This window comes from Serinus canaria, chromosome 5 (assembly GCF_022539315.1).
Source record: "Serinus canaria isolate serCan28SL12 chromosome 5, serCan2020, whole genome shotgun sequence".
Classification (NCBI taxonomy): Eukaryota; Metazoa; Chordata; class Aves; order Passeriformes; family Fringillidae; genus Serinus; species Serinus canaria.
The window spans coordinates 32,283,885-32,310,069 of record NC_066319.1 but is presented as its reverse complement, the minus strand read 5'-3'; the positions used below and the strand labels follow the sequence as shown (position 1 = coordinate 32,310,069).

The 26,185-nt window shown below is 33.5% G+C and overlaps 1 protein-coding gene across 2 annotated transcripts in view; it reads left to right on the top strand.

Moving 5' to 3' along the window:
• CDIN1 (CDAN1 interacting nuclease 1) overlaps window positions 1-26,185 on the top strand; it is a 122,402-nt gene that overhangs the window by 55,612 nt on the left and 40,605 nt on the right. For both annotated transcript variants that reach the window (XM_009101951.4, XM_050975623.1), the window contains 2 exons: window positions 4,014-4,079; window positions 6,428-6,533. In XM_009101951.4, coding sequence (XP_009100199.3) covers window positions 4,014-4,079; window positions 6,428-6,533 — 172 coding nt within the window. The remainder of the gene's footprint in view (window positions 1-4,013; window positions 4,080-6,427; window positions 6,534-26,185) is intronic.

Here is a 26,185-nt window from a genome sequence, read left to right as displayed (position 1 = left end):
AAGATAAAATACCAAACAGTTCTAAGAACAATAAGTGTAACACAAACTGCCAGGAAAGGTTGTGGAATCACCTTCAATGAAAAATTCAAGGCTGGATTTGACACTGATCTATCAAAGCTGGTAATGAAATCAATTCCCTCTCAATACAAGGGAAAGGACTGGATGACTCACTAAGGGATCCTCAACCCAATGAATTATCATTTTATTCAGCTTGTGTAAGCTTAAGCAGTGTAAAAATCACATTTAAATTTTACTGTTTCGCGAATTTGGATAAACATCAATTTTTTCTTTAGAAATTAGCTCCAAGAAATTTGTGCCATCAAATTAAAACATCTAAAAAGCATTAACTTGTTAGAATATGAAGATAGAAAGGAGAGAGCTTAATTGGTTGTTCACATTTTATATATAGTGAAGTATTGTTTTTTCGTGATTTAAGATATGTTAAGATTTGTACTTATTATGTCTGTGTATGTATTTCAGGTTTTAGATGTGTTTGGGATATTCTTAAAAAAAAACTTTCCCAAGTATCTGCAAGATGACCCCTACCAAGTCCCTTGCAATGCAACCTTTCCTTTCCAAAATACTAGTTCCAAAACTGCTTGAAGAAAACACCATAAAAACAGAAGAGATGCCAGTATTTCCCATAGGTCTAAAAATTCAGGCTTTGTTGTGTAATATTTCATTCCTGTTTTGAAGAAGGCTCATGATTTACATGGCTTATGGCTTGTAATTCCATTACTTTTTAACATGTTTCAAAGAAACAGAAATTTTTCAGTTCCCATATTAGTACTATTCCTGTACTGCTTCAAGAGGGGGGGTTTGTATCAGAGTGTTCACCTGAGCAACAGAGAATCTAGTACAGGAGAGGAAAGTACAAAGGACAATGGGAATATCATGTGCCTTAGTATAGTCTTGGAGCATGAAGAAGCTTTTTAGGTTCTGGAGAGAATTTGTCTATTTCTAGAGCAGTTGGCTTTCAAAGCCTACAGATCAGAAGTAACACCTTCAGGGTCACCCTGGAATTGACTGAGTACTTATACACACTAATGGGGGTTATATTTTAGTAATCCACTCTTCATAAGAAGTGCTTCATATACCATGTCCTCTCTTCAGCAAAAACACAGCTCTCCAGTCTTTTTCACTTGGCCTGAGATTAAAGTGATCAATAGAAGCATTTTCTCAAAACAGACTCACAGCTTCACATGCCATACTGAAATGCCAGGAGCTTCTAAGTTCTGTATAGGATTTTTATTTTTGTACCTTTACCATGAATATGTTAGAAAAGCTTTTAGATATATGGGGAGATATTGAGCTTTATCCTCCTTTGGTTCCCACCAGTGGATATAAATCATGAAATCTGATCAGTGTTTTCTGCTGTAATCTTAAATTTGCCATTGTAGCTCATTCATGCATCAGCAGAGGAGGGCTAGTATAAGAACACTGATGTGTTAAATGGTTCTGATTGAGTGTGACATTATGGTAAAGATGAAGCTGCAGTTTTGTTGAAAATCTAAATTAATGGGGTATCTGTTGACAAACTACTTATTAGGGCTGTTTCCACATAATTTTCAGACCTGAGGATTTATAAATGTAACTGTCAAAACTGCTGTGGGCTGGCTTCAAGCAGTTACTGAATTATTTTTTAATCCAGGCTGGAGTTTGAATATCTTTTGAGGTGCAGAATGCTGCCTCTGTAGTTTCTGGACCAATGTGAAACATACCTGGGCTAAAAAGCTAGTATTTCTTTTTGATGGTTTTGATGGTTCAAAACAAAAATTTTATGCTGATTGTGAGGAGTTTCAATAATTATTTCTTTCCCAGAGTTATAAAGCTTCAAAACACTTGGAGAAATTGTAATGCAAAGTTCTGTTTCTGCACATGATAGATACATCAATAATAAACATGGTTTTTTATATGTTTTCCAATGTTAATCACAGTATGGAATGCTAGGAGAAACCACATGAAGACATTTAGAACCAGATATAAAACAAGAAACATGTTCTTTTCCAAGCCATGAATTAGTATGAAAAGATTTTAAAAGTAATTGGGCGCCCTTCAAAAAATAATCTGCTGAAGAATATTAAAAGTAGTGCTGATGCAGATTCCAGTTCAGAGACCTGCCATGTTGGCCTATGAAACATGTATTTACATCTGTTTTGGTTTTCAGTAAGTTTTTTTAAGGTGCATTTCCCTTCTTTTGTGATTCTAGCATTTGTTAGATGTGAAAGAAATTACTGACCTTTCCATTGCTATTGCTCTTAAATGAAAAAAATTTCAGCTGGGACATCCTATTGTCTATGCTAGATTATTTTAAACAATTAAGAGTAGGTTGCAGTTAACTAGATATGGATAAAATTGTTTTGTTGGCTTTTTAAAATAAGGATTAAAAGATTATGTAGCACATTAATTCATTTTTATATTATGGCATAAAACTTACTGTTCAGAGGTTCTGTTAAGTTAAACCTTCTTGATCTTATAATTTATCTGTATACATGACAATCTAAGTTTCAAAAATTAGTCAAAAACCAAGTCTGTCTCCAAATTCTAGAAATGTTTTTCATTATCTTATCATGTGATAAGAGTGATAATCACTTATTATGTGATAATGAAGTGCCACATTACAAAGACTTCTATTTAGTGTAGTCTGTTTATAGTGAAGAAATGCTCTCAAAATTTAAAAAAAAAAAATTGTACCTCTCGAAAAGAATAAACACCTATTGCAGTTTACATTGACATGAATGTTCAGCTTTCCAAATTTCCTTCTGTCCCAATTTCAGAATTAGTTCACTGTATAAAATACTTCAGAGTTATATTCTTCAATGAAAAAGAGTGGGAGGGTTTGATTTTGGCAATATTAAAATATTTTGATTTCTAAGTTAGTATTTTTTTCTTGTCATTAAAATGTTAGTTGGACTCAAACTGCTGACCTTTCAGGATTTGCACAAAGTGTTCAAAAACTGAGTTCTGAACATTGGCCATGAAACTACTGTCCTAACCTGATAAATGGATTGGAAATAAGCTGCCCAGTAGTGAGAATGGACCATTAATTTTAATCAAAGGTGATGTAGAAAGGCGAATGGGATGCATGACAATGTCAACAGCCCAGTAGGTGTTAAGGGGCTACACAGCCTTACTTGTTACTAGGTAGTGCCATTAGTTGAGCTTGGGTGAAGACAGAAAGCCATGCCTGGAATTGAATGACCAGGTCACTCCAAATTCTAATGGAGAAATGGTGTTTCAGAAATATCAATGTAATGGTATCAGAAATCAAGGACAATAGTTTAAAAATATTAAACTGGGGTGGCGTGGGCTTTTTTCCTTTCTTTTTTTTTTTCCTTTATTTTTTAAAGGAAGCTTCTTTTGTATTTTGCTGTTTTGTCTTGCTGAGTCATTATTATTTCTTGAAATTCTCAGCTCTAATATTTTTAAGCAGTAAAGTTGTAGATGTAATGTTAGCAGAATGTCTAAATCTTTCTATGTTCAGAAACTGGAAAAATTCTACAGAATCCAGAATGCAAGAGAATCTAAAATTATGGTTTTTCTTTACTTTAATAAATTTCTGGGAGAGAAGGCTTTTCTTGCTCTTTTTCTTTAACAACTTTATGCTAACATTAAAAATAAAACCAAAGCTGCAGCAACAGTATATCTACATTTGTGGTGCAGGTAGGATTAATCTTAACACATCCAAAGGTGGAGAGTGTCTTCTTTCAATCAGTGAATATACCTCTTTATTTTGAATATTTGGAGGTTATAAAATACTGTATGACAGCTTGAATTAATGATGTTTATAATGAAGACATAAAAATGCAGGGATGACAAAGAAGCATTTTTATATCCATGCTTCAGGTTTTCTACAAAGGTTCATTTAATCTGACACAGCATTGCATGCATAAGAAAGATATGTATGACTGCATTAGTAATTCTTGCACTCTTATTTAGAATAAAATTAATTATGCTGCTCTCTACTTAATGGAATAGTTTTATAAACAGTAGCTCTTATTTTCTGTGTACAGCTGAAGATCAGCTTCGTGCAAAGGGTTATGACAAAACACCAGACTTTATTTTAGAAGTGCCAGTAGGTAAGTCTTTTAAAATAATTTTTATTATTTTGTGTAGAAGTACTCATGCTAAAATATTATGGCTACTTAAGCAAAGCATTTTCTAGGATACTGCAAATAAGTCTCTTCAGGAGTCACCCAATAATTCTAAGAACTTGTAGTTTGAGTCAGAGAGGTTTGATCCTAAATAGTGTTACCCAGTGTTTCCTCTTTAGTCTCTGCATGGTTTTATCTCATTATCAAAAAAAAAAAAGGAAAAAAAAAACCAACAGTAAAAACCCCCAAATCCCTGCTGCCTCTAATGTATTCTACCCACTGCCCTTCTGAACTAAACTCTGAAATATCTATAAATGTCTTTTACTTCTAGATCAAACCAGTTCAAAGTAGTTTTAAGATTATTACATTACACCTGTAGGTCATTGCATAAAGGTTTGTCATTGTGCAGTTATTCTTTTACCATCACTTTGCATCCAAATACAACTCTGCAGTTCTTCACTGTTTTTTAAAAGCCTGAATAGCAGGAAAGAGTAGGGTAAAAAAGTACGTATAAAGGTCATATTAAAGTTCATCTGCCTTTTCTAGTCCTGAGGTCATGTGACAGCACTTGAATATCAGCAAGGTGGGAAAATCCACAACCTTTCTAGGTAACATGTGCCTATGCTCAGCACCCTCATAGTGAAAAAGTGGTTGCTGATTTTCAGGTGGAGCCTCCTGTATGTGTAAGTTTGTACCCGTTGCCCCTGGTCCTGTTACCCCTGAAAAGAGCCTGCCTCCCTCTTTACCTGCTCTTCAGAAATTTGTATACATTAGTAAGATTGCCCAGTAATGTGGACTGTAATAAACACAGTACATACATGGTGTTAAGGGTACCCACATTTATATTAGAAACATGAGATTATGTCCCACCTATTCAGGAGCCTGGTCAAAAGGAAACTAGAAAAACAGCTATTTTTTTTTAATTCTTAAGAAGGGAAACCGGGGAGCATCCAAAAGAATTATATTTTTATTATTACCCTATTAGAAAGAAGGTTAAATGTAGTCATTAATTCGTTTGCATATATTCATCTCAAATTCACATAACAGTGCATTGCTTCTTTCAAATTATTGTCATCACTTGAGACTTACAGGAAGTCATGTTCTACCTGTTGTCTGATCTGAACTAAGGTATAGCAATCCCTGGATTTTTTCTTCATGACTCAGAACAAACCTAGGAAAGGCAGATGTTTCTTAGAAATAGCATCTGCGCTGATTTATCTCCTGTTTTATCTCCTGGGGTCTGAAGGTGTTGGGGCGGGAAGGATGTAGTAGTGTAGGCCTACTCCTGTTAGCTGGGTTACTGATAGCAGGGTGGTGGTGGCACGTAGAGCTTAGTGTGGTGACTTCAGGAATTCTTTTCCCAGATTCCCTGAGGAATTTTGCAGTCTGTGGTCAATCATTTGCTGTTATAGCCTCTTGTAATCTCTCTGTATAGTGCTTCTAGGTGTGCGTGCTCTCTGAAAACCTCATTCCAAGTCCTGAATTTAGGCTAAGGCATCATGGTTGTGGATATTGTAGGTAACTCAAAATAACAGTAACATTTTTAAAGATCTTAACGATGATACCAAACAACACCTTTTTGGAGAAAGAATGGTCTTTTAGGGTGATCCTCATGATTTCTTTTGCAAAATTACATTGTCAGTTTCAGAGAGGACATTCCTTTTTCAAAAAAATGATGACTTTATTAATATTTGTAGTTCACTCCTGCAAGAAATGAGGAAAGATATGAACCAAACCAAATACCAAAGCATAAAAACAAACAAAAATTCAAAATCATATTTTTTCACATAAGCCTTCTTATTTCTAACTCCTTTCTGATGAAGCATGGTTTTATAAAGAAAGGTTTTATAAAGAAAGGAAGCAGACACATGTCCAGGATAAATTTTCTTCCCTTTCTTATACTTTCCATTCTGGATTGGTGGCAAGTGTTTGTCTTTAGCAGCTTATCTAACTGTTTTTATCATTCAGCAGAAGTTTCCAATTTCTTACCTGACAGCTACCTTCCAGCAAAGTAAAGGTAGTAGAAGAATACAACTGCTTCTTAGTCTAATCTCTTTTTCTTTACATTCTCTTTGCGTTAGAATAAGTGCAGATATGTGGAACAGGGCGTAATTAAACTGAAATTCATGTGATTATCTGTTTAAAGCATTTTCTGGTATTTTTTTAAATGCCTTATGTACATATTTGAAAGATAATTTTGCAAATATGTAACACAGTTGCAAGCATGAATTATGTGGTAGATTGTGGAGTAAACATAATGTACCCTAACACAGTCTTACAGGCTTTTGAGTGTGCTTTTTGGAGTTCAGTTTATTTTTTTGCTGTCACCCTAGCTGTGGAAGGACACATAATTCACTGGATTGAAAGCAAAGCCTCATTTGGTGATGAAAGTAGCCACCAAGCCCACTTGCAGGACCAGTTTTGGAGCTACTGGAACAGGTATATTTCTATTCTTTTTCCTTATAGATAAATATCACTTCATTTTATAAAGAAGCTATTGGATAAAACACTACTGACTCTACATGTTACTAATCTGGCATTTTGAATGTCATTAATTCACATTTCAGGTTGGTGTGCTGAAATATTTATGAAAAATTGAGATCTTAATTGTTGACATGCAGCAAAAATACATGGTGATTTTACAGTGATGCTAGAGTAAGTTATTTTGGTACAGAAGTTATATGTCAGTTTTTTAATACCTGACTGAGAAGGAAGACTTTGCTGTAACGTTTTGGAATATGTGCAAAATGACAAATTTGTTAAAAAACCCACTCTAACCAAGTGGGGTTTGTCTATAAAAGACATTATCGCTCATTGTCATTGTAAGTAGGACAGTACTGTTTCACAGTGGGGATTTTTTAAATAAAGTATTTCTCTTGTACATTTGAAGCGATAATTACAATTATCTTCAAGTTGAAAATGTAGTAAGTGCAGGATAAGGAGGAACAAAATGCAGGATAAGGAGTAAAAAAAGTTGTATTAGACAGAATTTTGTGGCATTTTAATAGTATTGGTGTAAAGATATTTTCTTTTAAATATGGTTAAAATTCTTCTGCTTTATTGTTCTAAAAGTCATTGTTGTGCATATTTATAAATCTTTCCATGGTACTAGACACCTCCTCACTAGACACCTCACCTCCTCTTAAAAAAAATACTAAACACAATGCTTCCTCTTCAATGTCATTTTTCTATGTATTAGAACCCTAAGCAAGATAGTGAGGCAAATTAAAATTTTAATAACAGATTTTTTTGAAGTATAAATTTAGAAGTCTTCTCAGTGTCCACAAGAGACCATCAGAGGGATAGTGGAGCACATGGCACAAGTGTGTGAACATGAAACAGAAAGGGGGTGTGTTATCAGAGACTTGTCTGGTGACCATTCGTATTTCAGCTGAATGTGAAAATAACTTGCATTATCATTGGAAATACCTTAAAATCATGTTCAATAGAAAGCAACAGAGAAAGGGAAACCAGATCTTGATAATAACATCATCAAAATGCAGAATTATGCTCTGCAGCAACAGTCTTGATTGATACAAAAAGGGCCTGCTCTTCCTTGACAATCCCAGAAAGAAGAGTATTGGAAAACTTGAATCAAGGTAATGGGAAACTTTGAAGACTGTCAGTTGTTGGATGATGATATTGTATTCTAGAAGAGTTGTAAAAAATAAATTGTGAAATACTGAATCTAAAACTTAGAAAGAAATTTGAGTGTATACAATATCTAGGCAAATGGTGAGAATGGCAGGAAAAATTGTGATGCAAACCTGCAAAACAAAAAATTGTGATGTGCTGACCTGCACATCAGTGTAAAGGAAATGGGGCAGCTCAGGCTGGGAGAAGACCATTAGATGTACTGGAATACTTTCTGAGTGTAAAGGGTGTGTTTGAAGGCATCCATTATGGTATCAGAGAAGAGCACCTCCAAGAAGTGAATTTTAAAGTGATAACTTGAGTGTAAAGATACTAAGTTGAGATGTTGTAAAACTTGCATTGACAGGTAGAATGAAGGCATTGATCCAGTTGTTTGTAATAAAATTGCCATTGCGGTTTCTGTTTCTTTTTTCTTATTTTTTTACACTATGGAGTGTCTATCCACATTTTAGTTTAAAATATTTGAGAATTAGTGTGTACCATTTGCATCTTACATTTCCAAAAGAAAACTTCTCTTATGCTATTATCAAGAAACCAAGTAGTTACTAAGTTCATTTTAATTTTAACATGCACAAATTAATAATTCAACTTCAAAAATGGAATAACATCTCTCACTGTGCTGTAAGTCAAGTATCTTTAGTGTTGCAAAAGCTAGACTGGAATGATACGTAGATCAATAAAACATTTTGGAAGTAGTTCTGAGATTTTTCTAAATCTGCTGTTATAGATCTTTGTATTGGAAACAAGTACAAAAATGGTTGATTCTTAAATATTGTGAATTTACATTCGTTTAAAGGAAACTAGTACTCTTCATGGTAAGATTAGTTACACCCTAAATCAAAAATTTAGGTTAATCATGGAAATTAGGCAGATTTCTATGGGATTTTTTTAAAGAATAAATCCTGTTAGTTTTATTTTTGGTACTGCTTGGCCAAGCTGACAGAGCCACATTTTCTGAAATGAGTTCTGAATTACTGTAGATTCTAATATAATGACAGAGGGGTTAATGAACACATGTTGACAGATTAGGCTGCATGTAGGTTAGACAGTTAAGTTTCATTGGTCTCTGGATCTATTTATATGAAAGAACACAGGTGTAATAACTGCACAAACTGTGAACCAATTTTGTATTATTTAATCAGTATATGCAGAGGTCTCTTAGGAGACAACTAGATTCTCAGTAAATTCACTACACCTTTGTGTCGTACTTCCTCTTGAAGAGAAATTATTTGGAGAACAAGCAAGAGTTCACAATAGAGATGATATAACACTCAAGTAATAGTTTAAGGTTTTTTAAACATGACTCATTGGTTGAACTTAAAGCAGAAATGATATTCAAGAGAAAATCTGTATCACCTGTTAGATGTGGATAGAAACACAAATCTAGATACTTGAAAGGAATGAAAGTGAGAGGATTTAGACCTTTTCTGTTCAGCTATTTATTGCTTCTCTAAAAATTGTGAGTCAAACTGGAAAAGTTTCTGTGTTCTTTTCTCACATGTCACAGATGTAAGATGAATTTTATTCAAAATCTGACTGAAAGCTTTGAACATAGCTGGGGCTTGTTTGCTGTTATGTGTGTATTTCATTAAATCCTGTACTTTGTGCTAACTAAATCTGTGAGTGTCTTAAATTGGTCTGTACTGACAGGAAAGAAATGGCACTTTCTCATTTAACAGAACAGCTCCCTAGAAGCAGTCAACCATGTCTGTTCACCTCAGTGCAGAAGAACACCTTTTTATTACTCTGAGTTCTGCAGGGACAGCTTAGCAAGGTTTTTTATGGCTCATACATCAATGGTATTGTTAAGCAATTTTCAATTGCAGTGATGCACTGCAACCTCATCTTCAAATTAAGCTTCACACTAAAAATGTACAAAGTGTACCTTGTCAGTGGATTTGCACAGTTATAATTTAAGGTATTGTTTAGATATTGAGATTTTTCAATAATAAAGAAACACGTAAAGGAAAGTTTAGTCTTGCATGTTCCCAGATTGATTTTGCAGAGTTATGTTTTAGGAAAAAAAGCTATTTTATGTACTGGTCAAACTTAGTATAAAGTGATTAATATACTTCCCTCAGTACATTTATTCCTCCAGAGCAGTGGCATCCACTGACCAGACTGTAGCTTACACTGCTACTGGGTAAACAAAGAAACTCCATGTACGAAATTTAATTGCTTTGTGCACAAGTAGTAGATACCACACTTTTCATTTTTCACTTGTCTACATTGGTGTATTTGTTGTAACTATGAGAATAAGAGCTATTGAATAGTTAGTGTGAGCAGAGGTAATTTGGAGAGTCTGAACAGCAAGTTATACAGATTGCATTTTAAAATGGGGTCTGTGAGCATGTTTTAAATTATTTTAGGGTTTAGATGAATGTTGCCGTTTCTTTTTCTTTCCTCCATAATGTCTGATTTTATAACTTTTTAAAACTTAAATTAAAATTTTGAGTCCTGGCTGTAAAAGTCTGTTAGTCAGAGCTGACAGGCATGACTACTGTTTTCTAAGGATATACAGATCAGCAACACATGGTTCAAACAGTAATTAGTGGGTGCACTGTCAGGGACTTGCTGTAAGATAAAAACTCAAATACAGCAATTTACATTTTCTGTCTTCAAGCATGGCTAAGGCATATGTACAGTCTGAAATGTAATTTCTAGAGAGTCCCAGGAGATCGCTTGACGTCATTATTAGCTAAAGAAACTTTACTACAGGTGAGGAAAAACATAGGAAAATGTCATATTTGACAGTATTATAAAACTAAAGGCAATTTCACATAGTGAAAAAGAAGCATTTCATCTTCTCTTTGAGTAAAAATGGTAAGTCATCTCTGTACTAAATTCCTTCCACCATTTTTGTTTGTGTTCTAAATGTTTAGTCCTGTGCTTCTGCTTTTTTGAAAGAATAAATAAAAGCAAGTTTCCCTTTCCCCTAAGCAATTTTAAAATAATAATCACACTTTCTGGAAGCCTAAATTCATGATTCATTGTGTTGCTAATAGGTACATTATGCCTGATATTGGGACTTCAGTTCATAGCTATAAGTCATAGTAAAATTATTAAATTATCATAGAGCCCTGTCAATTAATAAAAGGGTATTTAAATCAGGTAAGTGCAAACAGAAATGATGCAAAAGATTGTATTTCACAACACAAACACAGGTAATGTGTTGCTAGGTTTTTGTGAGAAAAGTTTTACATTTAAATTCATTTACAGTTGACAGTAAGGATGAATTCTTTGTGAGCAAAGCCATAATCAGGAGATCAGAATTACAGGCATTTTTTACTGTTCATCTCTTTAAATTTGTTTAACAGGTTGCTGTGAACACTGTTGAAGTAATAATTGTTGTCTGATTGTAGGTCATAGGGGAAGAAGGAGATCTGCTGTGGGTTTTTGGATGTCTGTTCCATTAACAAGTTTAGTATTCTTCAGTTGCAGATGGTTTAAAAAATTGTTTTGGTGAGTTGAAAACCATTGTAGCAACTTGACTTGGAAGAAATCTTGGGAGTTACAGTTGTCAAGTGGCTAGGAAAACTGTTCATGCATACCCAGTATCCAAAGCAGCCCAAACATAAAGAACTGAAAGGTCATTCTTCTTCTTGAAGTATGATGGTTTGCTGACATATTTTGACACACTGGTACAACGCTGAAAGGTTTTGACCTTACTGCAACACTGAGGGACTTAGGGTTTATTTAGCTATCTACTGCTTGTAGATTTTCACACATGCTGTGTTTTGCTATGCTCCTTTTTCTCTTCCTTCTGGATCCTCTTGAATTACTAAATTAATCTTAAACAAAAGTGGATGTAGATAGATGAGAGAGTTGAGGGTGATTTTTACTGCTTAGGATTTCATATAGTAAGTTTCTTCAAAACGAATTAACTTTTTTAAAGTGAATTACTGTGCCAGCTTGCTAACCTTAGTAGCACTGAGTGAGATGTGTTTGTTTATGGACAAGAAGCGAACCAAAAGCAGTGAAAAATACCATTTTCTACTACTTTTTTAGTAGAAAATGCAGCAGTGTACCTTGTGAAGATAATAAAATTCTGTGTTCTTCTGCAAGAATAACAGATACAAGTGTACATTCAAATATACACACACAAGCACATACAGAAGTGTACCTCTACACTTTGCAAATGCCCTGGATGCATTCAGCCTATCTCCAATAGCATTTCATATTAATTACTTTTGTCTTTATTTAATGCCACATGAACAGTATAAAAATCAGCATGTATCTTATGAAAAATATATTTTTACTCCAGCTCAAAAGGAATGTTATAAGTAATGTTTAAACCTGTCATGCTCTCTTCAACTATATGGTTGAAAAACTGAGCATGAAGACATTTTGACTGAGACCATGGCTTATGCATAGATTAAGTTAATTGTTTTGGTGAGTATTGTAGATTGTTTCATTTTGTATCAAAACTAATTTTTGTCAAATCAAAGAAGGAACAGACCAGATTTTATTATCATTTGTATTTGAGTGATATTAAGTATATGTTTTCATTGTTCTCCTTAGGTATTGTATTTCATACAGGCATGAAACTGGGATTTTCATTATAGTTTAATGGTCATATGTAAGCCTCTTTCACTACTAGATTGTTACATCCTGAACATAAAAAAATAGTAAATGAAGCAGTATATGTCTTTGTTTACATTCTTTTTCCCTTATATTTTTCTGTACTGTCTTAAATATTTTATTGTCACAAGAAATTTGTGTAGTTTAGATAGAGCATTTTCATCTTCCTTCCATATTACTGCAAGGCTTCAGCTCCTGTTCTCCTGGTATTTCTCATTCAGATTAGACAAGCATCTAAGTTTATGTACAATAAGAGCTGACAGCATAGATCCTGCTATTCTTGCCAAAGGCCTGGTTGCACACACTCCACTATGTCAAAGAATGTCAACCCCCTACAGACCTTACCTTTCAGAATTCCTTGTAATTTTTAATTGACATTTACATCTGACATTTTCAATGTATCTTTTAGTGTTGGTTCTTTATCTACCTACTACTAGTTAAAACCAATCCAAAGCAAAAAAAATGCCTTCCTGTAAGCTATGATATCATATATTTTTTATTTAACAAGGTCAAGTTGCTGGGCTGAAACTCAGGAATGATCAGCTCCCTCTTCCTTTTTCTAACTCTGGAGGTGCTAGTCTAATCTGTTTCAAATGACAATTGAAGAGGGTAAAGTGAAATTTTAAAGTGAAATTTTACTCTTAGCACTAAGGAGCAAAGCATAAGTGTATTATTGTTACTGTGCATCATACACAGAATGGATGCGGAGATTTCAAGGAAATTTTAAGAATACTAATAGGGACTTTCCTTTGAGTCAGGTACTTGAACATTGAAAGTGCAAATATTCGTACCTGTATACATGCAAGATATGTAAAGAGCATAATATTGTGAATGAAGTAAAACTGGCAAGTATGTAATTTAACTACATGTTGCAGTTGTGCTTCTTTGTCTTTAGAAATCTCAAGTTTTTATTTGGGTTACAATGCTAAAAGCCTAATAAATTAGTTTGAGCATAATTATCCATCTACTAGAAGTTAGAATGAAGGACTATAGTTGATCATAAATGTCACAAAGCAAAAAAAGTAGAAGCAGCATTTTGTCACAAATAATGCTGCTTTTCTTCTAATTAGTTAATTTACATTTTGCAAATTAAGGGTAAGATTCAGACAGAAGATAATCTAGTAGCATATCATAGCTTTACTGACCTATATTTGTATATGCCAAATTTAAGTTAATTAGAAATGTAGATGCTGTTTGTTTTATCTGTCAAAAAGCTCATGTTAAAAAAAAAAAATCTAGACACACTTTTTCCCCCAACATTTATCATCTAAGTAATAGTCTTGCCAAGATGGCAGCCTCATAATAAACTCTTTTCAGTGGAGTGATGGGTAATGAAGCTTGCTTGTGAAGGCAGCGAAAAATGTTGTCTAGCCAAATGTGTGGATATGATGGCTAGAGAATCAGTGGACTTTCTCAGTCATCAATCTTTTTAGTAGCCTCTTACACATCTGAATATTTTGATAGATGATCTAATAATTGAGTTATCTATCTTTCTAACTATCAGAGTTGCATAAAAATTATTCTCACATGCTATTGAATATTATATATATTGAGCATCCAGTAAATTTTTCAAAAAAAGTCCAAGAGGTGGAGGAATTTTGTCTTAAGCAGCCTTTAATATATTAAATGATAAATTACTATATATAGAATACAAAGCTATATCTACTAATATAAGAAAAAAATAAATAATGTCAATAGCTGATTACAGATAGGACTCTAAATAAAGCATTTAAAAGCATGGGACTGGTGAGGTTAATGCACAATCTAAGTAATTTGAAGTACAAAATGAGTAGATTCAGTAGTCCCTGGGCAGTTAATAGACAGGAATCACATTTCCACTCAGTTGCACAAATTTCATGTGCCTAAATCTTGGCTTAAGGAAAAAGAAATACTGTGTAGTGTACCATGTTTCCATTCAGCGTCTGTGAGAGCTCTGAGAGAGTTTCTTTTGATTAAAGATGAGACTGAAATGTATACATTGAAACTTCCTACATTTTGTTTATTCTGAGTGATTGTACAAAACGGATTCCTTTTTCCAGGGCACAAGAATCTGCTTCCCTGGAACACTGATCTTGTGTTAATGGAGGCACTGAGGATATTTGGATAAGTTGCATTAAGCACATCATCAGATGTTTCTTACTAAAGCTTCTGAGTGGCAGAGCAAAATGCTTATTGGTGTTAGTGTATTTCTTTTAAATGCTGCATTATATAATTCTTAACTTCAAATGTATTTCTGGTCAGGTAAAAATTATTTTAACAATAAGAAATACATTGTTGAATTAAGAATATTTTTTCTCAGTACCACCAGTTTATGTTCAATTACATACTTTTGTAGAAATTGTAAAATGTTCCTGCTTGTAAATTCTTGCAAACTGTGTGATGGGGACTCATTTCTTAAATTATTTTCAGTTTTTTAATACTTTGTTTGTTTCATAACTACAACAAGGTATAAACAAGTATGTTTGATGAATAGTTCTCCAGTTAGCAAAGAGGCTTTTCTTTTCTGTTCAGAACTAGAGTGAATATCAAGAAGTTGTTCACTCATTTTAGAATTTTAATGGAAAAGTATCAGAGGGATTTTCTTTGTAGTTACTACCTCTTTAAAGGAGTATGAGAAAGAGGCATTTTAAGAACTTGCTTGTTATCATCATTTGATGACACTTTGTGAATGTATCATTGAACCTCATGGGACCTTGCCACTGCATATGGAGCTGCAAATGGAACAAACCTTGGGCTGTCTCATTGGCAGTGGTTGTGACTGTCATGCTCAGTAGGCAAAGTTCTTGATGTTTATTAGTTCTTCCTAAACAGGCATAATTAGTTGGATAAAATATAGGTACACATAAAGCAAGATACTGAAGTAAGGTGACTTGAGTATCAAAAATGTAAAAGTTTCCAAGAAAGTTTGGCTCTGAAGTTCCACATTTATCTTGCAATACTGCATCCCATTTGAGTAGTCTACATTTTTGTCTTCAGTAATATTTAGACTGATTTTATGCAGTTTTAAGTTACATAAGGAAGATGTTATAAGTAGTATAATTATAAGATGTTCTTATAAGTATAAGATATTCTTATAAGATGTTATAAGAAGTATAATTTAAACCTAGAAATCAGGCATTAGAAAACAAGTGACCAAGGAAAAAGCTTACATCATTCTGTTTTATTACTTGTTGAATTTTAATAGAAGAAAGCTAAAATTGCTTATGAATGTATAAATTCATAAGCAATTAAGTGGAGCTTATCAACATCAGTGTTCTGTGGCTTCTTCTGCTCTTAAGTAAATTGCCAGTTATTCTAGTTAGCATTTGTATAATTTCTGCTAGAGAATAAATCAAACTCCTAAGCATGCACAGTGTGTTGCATACAGTTACAAATATGTTTGTGTGTATACTTTATGAATGTTTAGATCTTTATTTAGGAAAGAGGTCTTCATTTCCCTCTCCTAATCTAAATAGTAAGCATCTGTGTTCCTTCTTTTCATTTGATTAGCATGCTCTCATCCCTCACTAGTCTTTGATATGAACATCAGGAAATCATGTCCTTTTATTTAAATGATAAATGTGCCTTTGTCATGAATACTTACAGACATCCAAGATTTACATCTGAATTGTCAAAGTGTAACTGCAGGCTTCTCTGTTGTGTGACATTATTAGTGAAATAAAGAACTTTCTTTTTTTCTTTTTTTTTTTTTTTTTTTTGGATAAGCCTTAAATATTGACACTGCAAGGCTAAATTAGTTGTGATGCTGCAAAAATTTTTCCTTCATCCGCTGTTTTTCTAAGATGCATTGTTTATCAACAAGAGACAATCAGCTGCATGAGAATCTCTGCAGACACTCCTATTTACATGTTCCAAACCTGTCTCTTCATGTTTCATTATTTAGGTCTGATGTCTAGTTAGCTCTTATCAAAACTAATACCATCTGAAGTACCAGGCTTCCGGTAGACACACAACCAACAGAAAAATTTCAGTCTCACTAATATTATTAAAGACAGGATCTCTTTAAACCTGGGCTTTGTTTCAGTGTCTAGATAAGTTTTATCTTGGAAATTCTTTTCAGTGAATGAATCACTGCTGTTTCAACAGATGAAATACATCTGCAGTTATATGCTGCATGTTTTTAAATGTAAAAAATAGCACAAATACAAGTGTTTAGATTAAAGCTTTGGTACCATTCTTACTATGTCTTGATGCTAGTAAGGCAGAAAGAGCTGCTGTATGGCTGTCTTCTTATTGTTGGAATAGTACAGTGAGTTAAAATGTTTTGTAAGACAAACACCTAGATATGATTTTATAAACTATTTTATCATCTATTTGTAGCAAAATATGAATATGTCAGGCATATAGGTAATTGAATTTTAGTTCCTACAGAAAGCTAGTGTTCCTTGAAATCTCTAGGTTTACTTACACAGGATAAAACATTTTTTCCTCCTTTTTTTTCTGCTCTTTCATTTATTGTTTTCTGAGTATATCATGGTTGAATTCATTTCATGTTCTAAGTGCTGAAATGCTGAAATTGAATCTTTGAAATGTATAGTTTCAAGATATTGCTATTTATAATCTTTAAAATTCACAAAATAGTTGAGAGAGGAATTTAGTGAGGGATCCCACAAAATAATTTAAGGGCCCATGTCAGTTTATAATTGCAATATTCTGTAATGTCATATATACAGTACACTGCAATAATTAGAATTTTTTTCAACTTTTTTGTCTTGTTTAGCTCAGAAACTTTTACAGCAACATTTCTTGTGTAGTAAAATTTTTTTGATTCCAAGCTTGTTTATGTTATAAAGTCATGTAAAATGGAACATATTACTTTTATATCTTTTTTTTTTTTGGAAGCTCTATTTATTTTAAATTAATTAAAATTACGTGTATTTCATCCTTTCTGTAGAAAGCTACTTTTGAAAGTCTATCCTCATTTACTTGCTTCAAAAGGAGAAATATCTTGGATCCTTTTCAACCCAGCCCAATAAAGTGAAGTGGTATTTTCTGGCATATGAAGGATGCCTGTGAGTTTTTGAGACACTGAAGCTGTAACCAAACTTGAAGAAGACAATGATGGCAATGAGCTTCTGTCCAGAGTTAATCAGCTGCAGAATTTGTAAACTGCATATGTGTCAAAGTTGAAAATGTTAGCACTCTGATAGAAGCTTGAAAAGGTTAGAGCTGATAAAAGCCATCAGCAGTTAAAGAAGGTGATTTATGGGATTGTAATGACACAAAATGCCTCATTTATCACTCATATATAGATAGGTTAAGGTTTCTGTGTCATACTTAAAAAACTTGACCACTTAGAATTGTCAAAATAGGTGCTTAATTGCCCATCATACATTTCAGTTCTAATTTCCTTTGCTTGAATTTTGGTGATTTTACTGTTTTGCTTCTCATATGGTTCTTTTTAAAGTCATTCATTTTTCATATTTATTTCATATTTGTTTCAAATGGTATGCTCAGTGCTCTGTTAGAACTTTATTAGGTAAAGCTGTTGATTTGAATGCTGTCCAAATCTTTTGTTATTTACAATTTCATTCAGCCTAACTGTAAGGAAAATAACTGAAGGTTTCATTTTCTTCTGTTCTATACCACTAATTCTCATCAAGAGTTTACAGCTTTCTAATTCAATCCTTACATTTCCTCTCCAAACTGAAATATGAGATTTAAAAGTGAATCCATCAACTGGTTTCCAATTCCAGTCACTTAAGTTACTGTTTATCTCCATGCAAATTTAATTGAATCCAAAACTACCAGTACTGTTAAATGATCCTAAAACAAAATAAAAATGTTAAGAAAAATGCACAGTAGTATGCTATCCTTTTACTGACTTGATGTGAGGATAGCATCAAGCAAATCCCATAGATTTGAGACAGACTGGTTTTATTCTAATTGTCCACAATTTCATCATAGTGCTGTAAAAAAAGTAAATGCAAACTTGGATGAATATTCATTAAGGTGTTATCTGTAAGACAATATTTGTAAAATAAAACAACTACTCTAAAAACATTGTATTAATAGTAAAATACAGGTTCAACTGCCAAAAAAATTTGGTAATAAAGTTTCTAAAGATTTCTTTTTCTTTACCTACTTACTCTTTAAACTATTTCATTCTCCTATTTCCAGATCTTACACAGAAAATTCTGAACAGAATAATTTCAATTTTTAATATCAAAAAACTTACCTTTTTGTTAGCTTTCACAATTTATGGCCCCAGTTGTAGAGCATTCTGTTTGTTCAGCGATGACCTTCCAGGTTCGATTTAAAAAGGAGTCGGAAGCATTTGTCATGTCTGCTCGATCTTGTCCAGAGGTACCTATTGTAATTATAAAGGACTAATAAGGTTGTTTATAATATAACAGTCTGACAACCCTAAAAAATCTTCTGGGGAGCACCTTCCCTTTTTTTTTATTTTGTTTTTCTTAAGAGAATAAAACCTCCCTTACCTTCTTGCTCTGTGTTACACTGGATCTTTTTTAAATTAAGATGAGAAAACATAAAGAACTTAAGCCTTGGAAAACTTAACTTAGTTTTAAACTATAAGCTGTATAATTTTCTCATTTGTGATTTCTTTTGGAAATACTCAGTACTAATGTATCTATAGTAGAGTTGCACCCTGTATTTAATTGGTGTATGTAGAAGTGATGATGATGTACTTAGAAGCACTGAATTTCTTTCACCATGTAACAAAAGAAACCTACTTATAACTGTGTTGCAAAAATACGTGATACATTAATATGGTGGTCTCTGTTTCTTAGGAAAGAAATCCAAATTAAAACAATCCTATTTATTATATTAAGAACAAAAATATACTGCCGTAAGTGGGTGTTATTATAGTGATATATTTCATTATATGTCAGGTTTTTTGCAATTGACTTATGATCATTTTTCCCTTCCTATGCCTTTGTCTTGCTTCCTCTTTCCTTTTTCCTCCCCCATTTCAGCATCATCCAGTAATACCGCTTCTTTTTATAGACATCTATATAAGGTAAACAAAAACCCAATGGAATTTGAATGTTTGACAGAAATGTTTACCTCTCTTGTATGGTATGTAACAACACTGGAGTATTGTCAGGCTACCATACATCATTTAAATACCCTTAGACAGCAAAGGCAAAATCTTGACAATTCAGTAATCTCATCGTGTGATTTCAATAAGGCTTTTTTTTCATATATACAATTGAGACAAATTTATGTTGTGTGTATTTATGGTTGTTAAACTCAAAATTGTCTCATTTCATTAATTTTTAACATTGTGCTCTCTTAATGACTATGAAGAAATGTATTAAAATGCCTTAATTATAGGGCTAGAAGAAGAGAAAGCACAAGTCTTTTTAGCATATGATCTTTCAATTGCTCACTAAAGGATAAAGAGGGCATTCAAGCGTGGTTTAGATAACTGTCAGCAATAATAAAATGCAAGGTAGTTTGTAGAGCCTTTAAAGACCTTTTGGAGAAATAGATTTAATTAAAAAACAATAAAATGGACTTTTCATTTCAAAGAAATCCAAAATGTTATAAAATTTCAGGATGCTGCTGTATTAAGAGTAATGTATGTTTCCAAGGATAAGAAAAAATAACTGAAAATACTCTGCAGATCACAAAGCAGTGATAGCTTTATTTTGTGTGTTGAAATGCATGTCCTTCAGCTTTTAAAACACAGAATATGAATAGCACTTAGAGATATTTCATGTTTTCTGAACTGTGTGATTTTGCCTGGTTTGGGTTCTTCTAGTTTTAGCTTTTAATGAGGGTGTTTTTTAAAAAAAAATATAAGGTGAACACTTAGCTTCTTAATGTAAAATTATGTTCTCATAATTATCTTCAGAACAATACAGTACCTATACTGGCTGAAGTTCACTTGCCTATTTCAGAGTCTGTAGGTTTCCATTCATCATAGTTGCCTGTCTTATATACTGTGGAAATACATTTCGAAGTATATTTCTGATTTCTGCTTTTTTTCTTCTCACAGAATCAAAAATCACATTTGCTTGTAATGTTTTTGGCTATGCGGTGTGTTGAAAAGTTTATTCAAGCACTTATTCTGCTTTATCAAGTTTTACTGCTTCTGGCAAACTAAGAGCAACTTAACTTACATGTGATCAGCAGTGGTTTATAAACATCACTGACTGCTGTCTTTTTAAAGGTTTTGCACCTTTGCTGTTCAAAAGCCTTGTGCTTTCCTGAAGAAATTTTTTATTTTTTTTCTCTCACTCTGGTATATTTACTTTAATAGGTTTTAACCAGTTTGTTGTAGCCAAGTACCAAACAAATCCTTGTGAAAGTTGCCTTTGTGTAGCGAGGTGTTTTAGAGATAAATCAACTTTACCAAAGTGCGTTTTCAGCAAATGCTAAAACTCTCTCCATTTTTTAGTTAAAATTACTGGCCCAAGTACATTATAAAACTTGTTCATCATGAGAATGGGACTTCAGTATTTAGGGTGTTGTTATATCCTCTTGTAAATTTAGTTTGGGTTGTTAATTCATATCAGTGTTCACTTTGTCACTGACTAATCATAAAAATGGAAAACATCCCTGTTCTTGGAGCTGGTCATTTTTCATTTAAGAAAAGTAAGGGTTTGTTGTCTGCTTGCTCACATACCTTGAACTGGAGCACAAATGAATAGCACAGGCTCTGTAAAATACACTGGGCATGTGAGAAAGATGGCTAAAAAGGTACAAATGTCTGGCACTGTTCTGTATAAAAATGCCTCTCTGTTTCCTTCATTGCTGTGTTTCCTTAGGCTTGAGGACTCAGGACCCAAGCTGCAACAGACACATGCATGGTTAGCTTTGGCAATATTTTTGATGAAGAAGTGCCACGCATCATCCTGTTATCAAAGTCCTTTCTGTTTTCACCTGGTTGTGTCTATTTCTTTCCACTTATCCCTCCTGGTATGGTAGGGCTATATAGTGTGATAATGTTTCTGTAGACTATGCTCTACTATCTAAATGTATATACTATATTCTCTAATCTGAAACTGATGGGCTCCTGCAGAAACATTAGTTTCGATCACTACCATTGGGCTTGTAAATTCAGTAGAAACTCAGGTCAAATGTGGAGTCTCCTTCCTTTGCCTTTTTACTAGTGATAATGTTTTCTGCTTACCAAGGTTTTGTGTCGTTGGGGGTTTATTACTTTTGTTTCCGTGACTGGTGACTGGTTTTCTGTAGCAACTTCTGTAAACTTTGGTAGGCTCGCTAAGTTTTACTGAGTAAAACTTATAATTGCATGGTAGTGGTTTTTTCTTTTGTTGAAAGTCAATTTCCTGTACTTAAAGACCTCTCCTTAGTGCTAACATTTTATTAAAACCAGTAAACTTTCTGTATCATTTCACTACATCAAAATGTAACATTCAAGACAGGAGTGTGCATGATCTGAAAGCTTAATCTTCTTGTAGGGGAAACTCTAGCTCCTTATGTGTTTGCCCAATAGTTAGCACATCTACCCTAAATACAAGCTGAGGGTTTCATGATGCAAGTAGTAAAGTGGCCAAGATAGAATAATGGTCTTCATTTATATTGTTATGCATAATGATTCTTAGTAACTGATTCTCATGCATGTGCCTCCAGACAATGGACAGGGTAAGCTATAACAGCTGTAAATGTAGCTTTGAATCTGCTCCATTGTTTATCTCATTTGTTCTCTCAAGCAAATTACTTGTTGCTTCTATGTTTAAAATTCACCACTTGTAAAAGCCTCATATTGCATTAAAATATTGCAAGGTTAAACAGGTTTTCTTAAAACTCAAGGTAGAAGACACTACAGATAGAGAAATAGAAATATGCTCTGTTATGAAAAATTTCTTGTAGCAAAAGTGTCAACCTAAGCACAGATATTCTCATAACTTTAATTTTCTTAACACCATTTATAGGATGTCAAGGAAGAGAAAAATAATCCAGAAATACTATCTGTGCTTTGGCATAAAGCATTATAAAAACTACATAAAGTTACAGATATTTTTTGGCTTGTGTTAAAGAGATAAAGGATAGGATTCTAGAAAACCACAAATCACATCAAACCACCTCTCAAATCATTCTCTGTAAAATGTCCAGGGGTACAAGTTCAGAGAGAACAGTCTTTGTTCTCACTACTATGGTGAAGACTTCCCAATTTGTAGAAGCTCACTGTACTGTCTTTTGTGTCCTGTGTTTTTCTGCTCCTACTCTGTATAATCAACATGTGCAGCTCTGAAAATTAATACCCTTACTTATAGGTTTTTTTTTTTAATTTAATTGCCACGAGACCAGTAAGATATAATAGCACTGCACTGCTGAGCCTCTGCTCTCTCCTTGACTTTAATAGACCTTAAATTTAGCCTGGGTCTGTGGAATTGGCATGGTGGGAGAATCCCCTTCATGTGTAAATCTCAGGGAAATGTCTGCACCATAAGGTAGATCTTCCCTCAGAGTACATATGTATGTCTGAATTACATAAATTTAACTAAAATATGAAATATAAATATAATAGAATCTTTTTTGTGCTTATCAATATGAATATAGTAAATATTTGAACAAACAATAGTTCAAAATTGTGCCTTGCTGCTGATACATTTCTTGTATCACATCTATAGTGGTCTCTCCCTGGATTTGCCATGATACACGAGTGTCTGAACTGAAAATATAAAAGTTGACTTTTTTTAAGAACAAAAGATATGAAGACTGCCATTAGCTGCAGAGAAGACAAACAAAAGGTGTTAACATCATGGGATGTTGTTTTACCTATGAAAAAGTACGCTGTGCTGCATGAGTCTTTTCTATGACATGAGGGAATTTGTGTACAACATTGCTTTCAGTAGTTCACAATGTTTGTTTTAGAGTATTAGTAAGATTAGTCAGATTTTATTAGAGCCCATTGAGTTTTGCATAATTAAAATTGTAGCAATAGCTAAATGCTATGAAATGCAGAATGCAGGATCTTTGCTTTGCCAAATGTTCTTCTCCAGGGTTTCAAAGACGGAATAGGGAGAAGTGGGAGAAACTTGAAATTCAAATCTGATGCCTAAAAATGATTAAATTTTATTTAGATCTGTATTTACGTTTTTATAAAACATAAACATTAAGTATAATTGATTTTTCTGTTATATGGGTCTCACGCAGCAGCAATAGTATTATGTGCAGTTTCTGCAGTAGTTGCTCGTTTTAAAATGCAAAGTTCTAGGATTGCAGTAATATGTCACTGTAGATTGGTTTCAGTAAATCTGCAAGATAAATGGTTCAGATACATTGGGGAGAAAAGTTGTTTCCTAAGTTGTTTATTATCTAAATGCTACCAAATGCATATAACTGAAAAAAAATTATCATTGCATTTCTGCATCATGTGACCATCATGGGTATCTGCAGTAAATACCCATCTTTTTTTAGATAGAATTAATCTAATCAGCAGAGATCCAATTCTTTTTGAAATCAGTGGAAAAACCTGTGTTGTTGTCCTCAGTGTAAGTAAGAATAAAGCTGCTATCAGTACCAGTTTTGATCCATGTGATGATTTGGTCCTTTGAGTTAGGTGACTAGATAGAGCATTAGATGAATGATTTTACTGAGAGTAAATTCTAGGAAATCCAAAGGGCCTCAAAGATTAAAGAGGGTTTGGAACATCTTTCATGTGAAGATGGGAGACCTCCATCTACTTAGTGTGGAGAAGAGTAGGATCAGGGAAGATCTTACTAAGGATCAGAAATATCTGAAGGAGAGAAGTGAAAATATGGAAGCCAGGATTTTCTCAGTGGTAGCCAGTGAGGGGATAGGAGGTAATGGACACAGATTGAGGTACAGGAAAATTTACTGAAATGTTAGAAAAATATTTTTTCATTGTGTGAGACTGGAGCGGTCTCTTCAAAGAGGTTGTGCAGTCTCTCTCCCTGGAGCTATTCAAAACCCAACTGGACAAAGCCCTGAGCAGCCAGCTGTAGTTTCCCCTGCCTAGCAGGACTAGACAACCTCTAAAGGTCCTTTTATATCCATTTTGTTTCTGTGTTATTTTATTTATCATTATTTTTATCTGTATTACTTTTTTTTTTTTTTTGAAGTGACAGAGGAATCAATATTGAAATAAGTTGGAGAAAGTGAAATCTAGAGAGCTTTATTCCAGTAGGCTGATGGTTTTACATTTAATGTTAGTTTAACTCGATTAAGAAAACCTTTCTTACATTTTAAGGATGAAAGAGAAAACTGGGCTGAAGAAAATTAGGAAGAGACTTTATCTACCTGTAAATGTTGTTCTGAATCCAATAATAAGCACTAAACTTCAGTACAATGCCAAAAACTAAAATAATAACTTAAACAGTAAAGACATTTTGAAGGAATAATGTATGGAAAGTAGTAAGAGGGAGGTATTTATAAGCCCTATGGGTCTGGAGTTTGGGGATCAGTTCGTAGAAGAGTACACAAATGTATGCTTACAGAGTTAGCCAACAGATCCTAATATGTTAAAGGTTGTAATCTTTTGAAAGAAGTTGGTTGGCTTTCCTGTTGGCCCTCCTATCAACTTTAACCTCCAACCTTCTCCGGCATGTATCACTACAAATAAAACTGCTGAGGTTTGACAAGAGGATATAAAGTCACTAGGCCATCGCACAGAAATCTCTACATGATTTTCTTTAACCTAAAGCTTAAATGATCACTGCCTAAAGTCAGGGGTTTTAATAAGAAGTCATAAACATTCACTCATATCACTTTAGTTTTAATAATTACTGTTTGAACAGAGAAGAGAAGAAATATACATAGTAAATTATGTTTGACAACTGGAATTTTGTGGTTTTGTTATTGGTTGTCTTTAACTATTATGTGAATTGCTGTTCTTCATTTTAATGTATACTTTTTCATGCAAGCTGCATATGATATCAATATAAACATGGCATTTGTGTACAGTGTTATAAATGAATTTTTAGCTCTTGATTAAGACAAACCAGATGACAAAAATAACTTATGTGCTTGTATTTACCAATAATCATCATCATCATCATCATCTTTAGATCTGTAGTCGCCTATTATGATTTTGGCTTTCCTTTCTCTGTAGTATTTTGTGTGACTTTACACAAACCCTTTTAACAACCTAGGCATTTTGCAGGCCACTACTAAAAGTTTTTGATAAATTATTCCACTCCTGCAAGCTGCCTCTAGTGTTTTCATTTTTCCAGAGCTGCCATCCACAGTATTACTGTGTCATAGAATCTCTCAGTGGGTGTTATTGATATGTACCATCACTAATAGTATTAATTCTTGTGGCTTCCCTGTTCTTATAAGTATCTGATATCTGAACATAGACTGCACCTTATTTAAACTGTATTAGGATCCTAAAATTATATTTCTTTCCAGTTCATACCAATTCAAAGTTATGTGTTCTGTCTTGTAATTTGTTATTTGCATCAAAAATTTTATGGTGATCTATAATAATTCTTTTAATGCATTTTGTTGCTTGTAGATAGTCATCTTTTTCACTTACGAATATGTTATTTTCAGAGCACCTTATTTAAGGGCTGTAAAAACAATCTCATCCTTCTGAAGTCCTACCTTTCTGTACCCAAATTCTGTTCCTTGTATGAACCACTCATATGTTCATCTCTTTGTCATAGTCCGCTTTCCATGATCAGGAAAGTATCACTCTTTTTTTGATGAGGTACATGCATCTTCCATCCTTGGTTATGCTTTCTATTGCTTTCCTTCCCAAATGCAACTAGAAGATTCTGGGGAGAACTTTTTTTTTTCTTTTCCTAAGTAGTTTGCAATGTGCTAATCAGGTCTCAGTACATCCCACATCTTGCCATTCTGATGATTCCACTTTGCTAAACATTTAATTGGTTTTCATCTTTAGTTTGTTGAATTAACACTTATTAACATGAATGCTTTGCTGTTTTAGATGC